Source organism: Hordeum vulgare, chromosome 5H, assembly GCF_904849725.1.
Source record: "Hordeum vulgare subsp. vulgare chromosome 5H, MorexV3_pseudomolecules_assembly, whole genome shotgun sequence".
NCBI lineage: Eukaryota > Viridiplantae > Streptophyta > Magnoliopsida > Poales > Poaceae > Hordeum > Hordeum vulgare.
This window is the reverse complement of record NC_058522.1, coordinates 545067119-545075253: the sequence shown is the minus strand read 5'-3', so window position 1 is coordinate 545075253 and position 8135 is coordinate 545067119. Positions and strand designations below refer to the sequence as shown.

Below are 8135 nucleotides of genomic sequence, written 5' to 3'. Positions count from 1 at the left end.
GCGCGTAGGATGGAGCCGTGCGTGCAACGCGCGCGTCCTAGCACGGCACGGTGAGGAACAAAACAATGGCGGCACGGCAAGGCACAGCACGCACGGCCGATCGTACGGACGTAGCGACGATGGCTATGCTCGTAGCGGCAGGCATTTTTCTTTCTCCCGCTTCTTTTGTTGAACGGAAGCGGCATGCAGGCGGTAGTAATAAATCTCTGTACATTTGTTTGGTGTGGTAGCTGCACCTGTACGTATGTATATCGATCTATCCACTAACTCCGGGCCTGAGATCGGTGCACTGCATGCAGTACCACGTCAGTATTTAATTTCAGCAGCACTTGGATCCGGTCCGAGCTCAGCTCACTACCTGCCCCAGCTGAAAAGCAATGCCGTCGCGTGCATGGACGACCTAATTCGTCCGTAATTACCTTTACATACACACCTAGACCTACCATCATGCAGAATTCTTGATCACCGAAGGTCTGACCTGTGCCCTGCAATTTCCAATTAAGAAAGGCGTACGAGCTAGGAGAAGCAACGCAAATGGCTGACCTGCACTGCGCTGCATGCACAGTCCACGTCCATCCGTCAATGGCATCAGTCAGATCCATCCGTCCATCCATCTTCCTTTCCCTTTGTTTTCGTTCCGGACGGGGGGAGAGGATGGAAGCCCACGCATCTATCCATCCATCCAAGGCCTGCAGCAGGTCGCTGCAGGACGCAACACCGGCGCACAAACTACGTAGCAACGGCGAGGGAGAGGTACGTATGTGCTGGGATCCACAAGACAAAGGCGCCTGCAGGCCGCAGGGCGCCATGCCGCGGCCGGCCTGCGCTCGGGAGCGTTTCTCCTTCGGTCGGTCCGTCCGTCCTTGATTTCTTCCCGGTTTCCTTCATCTCGGCCATGCCGATACCTCCAGGGTCCAGGGCTCCAGGGACCAGAGGCCATGCCGCTGGTGTGGTGTGAGATCGGTGGTCACTGCTCAGTCAGACGACGATGAGAAAGAAAGAGGCAGCGGCAGGAGGGCGGGCCGGCAGGGCAACGCCATATTGCCATGAGCCCGGTGACGTCGCCGGGTACAGCCATCCCGGTCACCGGCAGGGTCGATCCAAATGCAAAACTTGGGCTTCCGCCCCATGTATCCTACTGCACTTTGGTTGACACTGGCACATTGCATACACGGTACTTCCAAGTGGATGATGCATGTTACTACTTATGAATCGGCAGTGTATATACTCGCAACCAGTTGACGTTATAGAATAATAGTACTACTGAGGATTAACAGTCGAGGCTCGATCGCCGTAACAGTCAAAAGAAGAATCAGGGATCGCTCAAAGCATGGCGTGCCTTTTTTTTTTTACCCGCTTTATCTTTTATTTACTGCTGCACCTGCACACAGCCCCAGCTGCGCTTTATCTTTCAACCTTCCCGCTAGATCTCCGATGCTGTACTGTAAGTTGTAACTCACAGCTTTCAGTTACGTAACTCAGATCTACTACTAGTGTACGTATTGTGTTTTTTCACCCAAGTAGTAAAGCAGTCAAGGGTCAAAGAAGCAACCATTAACTCCAAATTAACCGTGACGGTTAAGTGCACCGTACGCCGGCAGGTGTGAGATCGCATCACGTGACTCCCCCTCCGGCCAGGGACCAATTAAAGCAGCCAAGCAGGTCAAGTCAAAGCTTGTTCTTTCATTCGATTCAAAGAGCCAAACACCCTAGACTACAGTAAATAGCAAGCAACAGGAGAAAATGAACTCAGGAGAAGCTCCACTTGATTCAGCTAATACTATTTGGACGTGGCCTTTTTTCTTTTCTTTGCCCTAAGATAAGAGTGTAAGTCGACTGAATTTTACAATTCGGATACGTCCCGAAGGAAGAAGAACGAAGGACGGTCGTTCGATCTCAATCAAATGGCCTAGAAAACAGCCTTATACCCAAAATAAACTCCCAGGCCATACCCGCCAGCTCATTTTCCACATCAGCGCAAAAGAACCACGATGATGAGGCATTGCACCATGTATTCCAACAAGGAAACAGCCCTGTATCCAAGAACAAAAAAAACACAATGCTACATCCTCTGGCAACAGCAGCAGGCAATGAGTGCAGCAAATGGGGGCGCATCATGTAGCTTCTGAACCACATCACCAGAAAGGCCAAGCGTATCATCACAGCTTTTCGCAAGCCTCTCAAGTCACATCAACAACACATATCATTCCCTCCTCACACCACAAAAAAAATTCATCATCTGGAAAAATAACTAACAGCTACTAATATCGTTGGGTCCAGTCCGAGTATCATTCCCTCCGCCGAACTGCAATGATTCTACACCTCATGCCGATCCTACATACGTACACTGGCCGCCCAGCCTGATTAATTTACAGGGTTTGCAAAGGGGAAAAGCGGAGGAGAAGAAGAAGAAAAGGCAATGATTGGAGCTTGCGGATGCCTCCGAACAAAGGGGCGACATTGACTGGGTGGAAAGAGCTCGTTGAGTTGTATAGTCAGTCATGTGAGCTGGCCGATTCTTCCGATGATGAACGTAGCCGCCGCGGGCAAATTGTTAGTTGCAAAATTGCCCAGCTATCCTGCAAAAGCAAGAGAGAAAAATGTTAGGCCAATGTGAGAGTTTCAGGCTTCAGTCGACGCCCGAGAAGTCGGTTTTTACCTCTATGTTAGCTTTTGCAGCTATATGTTCCCCACGCATCTGTCCTAGGCTTTACATCTCAGGTGTCACTAAAATGTTATGAAAAACAGATGGAAAAATATTGCACATTCACATCTGATCGTCCAACAGATCTTGGAACCAAGTTATTCATCGCTGAGGACCGATCAGCCTGCATTGCATAAACAGATGAGACATGTTAAACAAAAAACAATGCATATAAAAAAGGCAGTTCTTAATTGAGAAGCAACTAGTTAGCTTGCACATACATAAAGCGCAAAACTTACTTATAGCAAGGGGAGGGGCTGAATTAGTAGAACTTTATGTTTCCATGGCTGTGAGAATACGGCAACAGCTCTTCCACCTCGACTCTAGAACTGAAATAGCCCATGTTCCTTCTCCTCTGGTGGAGAATTTCAACCTCCGCCATGAAAATACTGTACACTGGTCTGTGGTCGGAGAATCGAGATTCTCCTCGGACATATGATAACTGAATGAGGCCAGTACCATGCCACAAAATACGATCACACCTTTGGTAAGAAAAAGAAAAGCTTCGTCAGTAAGTTCCTCAGGACTAGTACTAGGTAAGGGTATTCTGGTTGACTAAAGTACTAAAGAAGTTACCAAGCTGGCGTTCGCCTCTTTTCCTTGGGACGCACACCATAACCAGAATACCGGTCTGAGTTGAAAGAGTATTTATATGTTGGAGGAAAATAAATCCTTCCTTCTTTCCATCCTGGGAAAACATGTCCGCATCTCCGCTCTATACGAAGCTGTTCGAAAAGGAGTAATTCAAGCATGGCCCTGAAATTAACCTTGCCAAGCATGGCCACGAAAACAACATTGCCGTGTAACGGGGTAGTGCAAATTACCTGATCTCTCTCCAAGAGTTGCCTCCAGTTATGTGTTTCAACCAGAACTTTTGCTGACGAGTATGGAAGAGAAATCCGGTAATTCAAATCACCAAGCCATAAGATGCGGCTGCAATTAGAATGAAAAATAAGTTAGCAATAATTTTTCTCTAGCTTCCACATTACTATGTTGCATAAGGAAACATACTCATGCTCAAGAATTGTTTCCGGTGACTTAACATCGCCACATCCACGGACACGAGGAAACCTTGTCTTCCTTAAGATCTCCATGACATCAGAATTTCTGCGCAATTCATCTCCCTCCTTTTCGCCAGAGGTCAAATGACAACAGACAAAACAGAAGGTTGTATGATGCAAAGACATGCTTATTGATATAGAACCCTGCAGTAAGTGAAAAGGAGTTTGAGCATTTATATATAGTATATAATAAGCTAATAACAATGAATCTTACAAGATTATTGAATTGAAATCAAATAAGTGCAACTTATACAATGTACATCATTTTACCTTATTTCCAAGATAACCCATTAATCCTCTACCCACGCAGGAAACTTTCAGGTTTCGAATATCATCTCTTATTTCACTGCGTACCCAAACTGTGAGAAATATACCAACCATCTGTTTGCTGGCAACCAAACAATACCTGGTACAACCACAATATTTGTGTTACTGCACAAACTTAATAAAAAACATCATCATGAAGTTAGGAGTACAACTACTGAGCACAAATATTTGTAGATCATTTTAATTATGTTCACAAAAGGAACTTAGAGAAACAAGTAAATGTGAAATTTAATGCAACATGCCAAAAGATAATATAATACCTAGAAGCATTTGGCTGCTCATCATCTTCTTCCATGGGTGCTGAAGTACCATAACCATATGGGAATGGTGAAAAATATGCTCCATTACTTATATCCTCGTCAATATATTCATCGCCTGGTGATCCAATACACTGGAAATTTCCATCAAAATCACTTGGTCTGCCTCCTATGTTAACTGGGTCACAAACACTAAACCTGCGGTCCAATCTTGGTTGTGAGAACATATCATTTCCTGAAACCCTTAAACTCCGACTAAGGTTCTGGAATGACCGACGGTGGAAAAATGATGAGCTATCCTGTCTTCTCAATGATCCCTCAAAATCAGCATCTAGTTCCACAACCGGATCAGGGACAGGGGATGGAGTGCGATAGCCACCATGACTGCTAGGCCCAGGGTTCTTGTTCAGTGTCCTCCTAATAAGCGATACCCACTTCTTTGCTGGAACATTGTCTTCGGTACCAAGAACATTTCCAGCATTCAAAGGAACAATTTCTTGAAATCTGCAAAAGGTTGAAAAGTATCGTTAGAGGACATAGCTCAAGAGCACAATATTTAATGTACAAAATTTACAATATGAAGGCCTCAGAGGTTTTGACAGTCCATACCCGAGCACATAGATATCAGCAGGAGGTGAAGAATGGAGCCAATCATCTAAATCTAACCCCCTTGATGGGCATTTACCACCAACATTCCAGGTCGAGGCAAAGATTCTGCACAGATAAGGAAGCAAAATAATGTTAAACCAGAATGCACCAGCAAAGTAAAATTGCGAAAACTAACTGTGGTAACTATGATCTGAATAATATGAACAGTATTGCATCGAATACCCTATTACTACAAGCAAAGAAATACAGACAGTGAACAGGCGGTACCTGTAATCTTGAGCTTCTGTGAGGCGTGACACATCGAACTCATTCCTTGATCTGCGTACGCGATCGACATTCCGCTTCAGCGACCGTTCTGCAGTAGGCCCATAAGGAACAACATAAACAGAGTAATGAACAATCAGATAAGTCGGGTTGCTCCAAAAAAAAAAAAAACAATCAGAGGAGTTGATTGTCTAAACTTATATCAGTTTGGCAAAGGAGGCATAGCAGGTAAAAAGAGAGCTCTGACCAAGCAGCAACAAGGAAAGAAAAGAGGTAGCTGCGATTTTGATGTCCGAAGAAAGAGAGAGGGGGAGAGGGAAGCGTGGTCCAAACGCTTTAACTGTACCGGTTCTGCTTTTCTTGGCAGCGCCTGCGTCCCTCTGCGAGCAGCTGGTCCTCGGTTCATCACCACCATCCCGTCCTGCGTCACTAACACAAATTTAGCCATAGACCAAAGAGAGACAGCAAAAATGCAAAGGAAAATGAAAGATTCTTCAGTAGTTCTTCATCTCTGGGATCAAAAGTAGAAACCTGACCGCGGTAAAAAGAAATGACATGAGAGGCATACAACAAAAATCCAGGCAGCCCCGGACAAAGAAAACATCTGCTGCGTGCGTCGCTTGGGAAAAAGGCGTGTTGATTGGGACGTTCTAAGTACTTGGACACCATTGATTTCGGACGAGGGAAGAACTGAGGCTTGGAGGAGGCCGCGTCCTATGTGAAGAAAACTAAACTCTGTTGGATGGGGACCCGACTGGTGGTAATGCGTCTCTGAATCAATGCTTGGAACATGGACCGGAAACGTCCGACGGAAGTGAGAAATCACAGGCACGAGCAAGATGATGATGATGGTGATGATGGGAATGTGAAACCGCATTCAACAAAGGGGAACCTCCCTAGACCACACGGCAGCGGATGAGCAACCAGCTCGACGGAAGCAACGCAATGCAAGAAAAGTATAGTACTCCTAGGTGCCTGGAGCTAGCCTGTACTGCACCCTTGATTAATTCTGCTAGAACTTTTAAATCCAAAAGGCTATCGCAATAAATCCTTGAATAGGAAAAATGAACCAAATCCTTGGGTGAAAGGGGGGATGTTTACCTTGCTGGGTGGCGGCGTCGTAATCCGCGTGGAAGTCCTGCGCCTTGCCCTTGATGTTGAACCACTTCCTGACGAGGGATTTGGACCAGGAGACCTGCGCGTTGAGAGACGAATCAGCCACCGAAACCGACCGACGGCGGCGAGAACATGAATCGCAGCTCGGGGCCCAGATTGGAGCGGGCAGGCAGGCACGCACGCACCTTGCTCTTCTTGTTGATCTCCTCCCTCATTGCTGTCTCATAGCAAGGCGGAGAGGGCGCTGAACCTGGAGCAGCAGGACCGAATTTATCCACGCCGGACTGACGCCGCCCCCGACTCTATCTTCCCCTCTCCTCTCCCCTCTGTGCTCTGCTATGGAAGGTGTGGCCGCGCAAGAAAAGCTCTCCAAATCTGGAAGGGGCCGATTTGCCTCTGGGTTCCACGGAATCCCGGACCCCGAACAGGGCAAGCCCCCCAAATCTCGGACCAAATCGAGCGCCGCCGCCGCCAATCTGGCCTGCCGCTGCCGGGGATGACGCGCGAATCCTGCTCAACCACGGCCAAGAACCGCCCACCCAGCGGAACCGAGGAAGCAATGCCGGTTGAACCGGCGACGGCGAGCTTGCTTGGGTTTGGGTATGCCCTGAACCGAATCACACTGGAGGGAGGCTCGTGGCCGGGGGCGTTACTGAAGTGAAGGCTAGTGGTGCTGGGAGTTGGGTCTAGAGTGGTGCTGCGGGCGAGGGCGAGGGCGAGGCTTGTATGTATGCGGCGAGGCGGGCGTACTGGTAGTGGTCGGTGTGCAACACACAAGCAGCCAGCAGAAAAGCCGAGGAAAAGAAAGAAAATGGCGTGTCCGGTTGCGGCGAGGGCGAGGGCGAGGGCCAGAGACTGCGGGCTTCCTGATCACCCTCGTCTGCTTTCGCTCGCTGGAGCCCTCCCTTTTATCCTCTCCCTCTCTCCTCCCCCTCTGCTCTGCGTTAGTGCTCCTGCTAATGCCGAGCTTATATAATCTACTGTGCTGCAATCGGGCTCGGGACTCGGGAGGAGGAAAAGGTGGGCATGCACGGCCAGCACGGGAGGGGGGGAAGGGAAGGAGATGGCAGCTGGGCGGTGCAACGTAGGCTAGCCGTGGGTGCGTGGGCATTGGTGACATGCCATATACCGCGGGTCATGTCTTTCCCAAAACGAAAACGGTGATTTCGTTTGATGCACAATTGCCGGATGGGGAGCGCGTCTGTACCCCACCGTCAGTGAGGCAGGCGGACGGGTGCGCGTCTGCACGTGCCAGTTTCCATTTCTCTGGCCGTGTCCTCTCCCGCTGGCGATGACGGGCGGGACCCACGTGGCGCACGGGCCCGGCACCAGAGTTTTTACTGCTCCGTGCTTCTCGCGCCGAGGGAGGGAACCGTTCTTCTCCCTCGCACACTTTCTCGCCGTGGACGCGCCGCGCACGTGCGCGTGCCGGTGCTTCCATTTTTTTTTTTGGCGCAACTTCTCGTGTAAAAACTAAAAACTCCTCGGTTTATTACATCCATCCATCGATCAACGCTGTTAAGAGCTAGGTTTCATCACCTCCTCCCAACACGATCGACGCACGGTCTGAACGGGCAAGTTTTACTGACCGGGTTTTTCTCTGGGTTTTCCTCACGACCCTCAAAGGTGAAAGGTACCGTCTCGTTGATTTCCTACTTACTTCTAGTAACGGGAGAACATTTTGCACCGTTGATTAGCAAGAGACGTACGGTGGCTTTCAAAGCAGGCTGTGACCAAACCTTGGACGCATGCGCACAAAAGGTTACCCCTGAACAATGCCTCGGTCGGACCTGGCAC

General features: G+C 48.8%; 1 protein-coding gene across 1 annotated transcript; it reads right to left on the bottom strand.

The window, feature by feature from the left end:
* Positions 1–2185: 2185 nt before the first annotated feature.
* LOC123452648 (type I inositol polyphosphate 5-phosphatase 4-like) lies at positions 2186–7229 on the bottom strand. The gene is made up of 13 exons (XM_045129347.1): positions 6524–7229; positions 6324–6417; positions 5569–5643; positions 5226–5313; positions 4959–5063; positions 4353–4853; positions 4036–4171; positions 3716–3909; positions 3529–3637; positions 3281–3429; positions 2944–3186; positions 2660–2828; positions 2186–2579 (listed from the first exon to the last, which is right to left on the bottom strand). Exons 1-11 carry the CDS (start codon positions 6551–6553, stop codon positions 2967–2969), a joined length of 1701 nt encoding a protein of 566 aa, XP_044985282.1. The 5' UTR covers positions 6554–7229; the 3' UTR covers positions 2186–2579; positions 2660–2828; positions 2944–2966.
* Between the last annotated feature and the right edge of the window lie 906 nt (positions 7230–8135).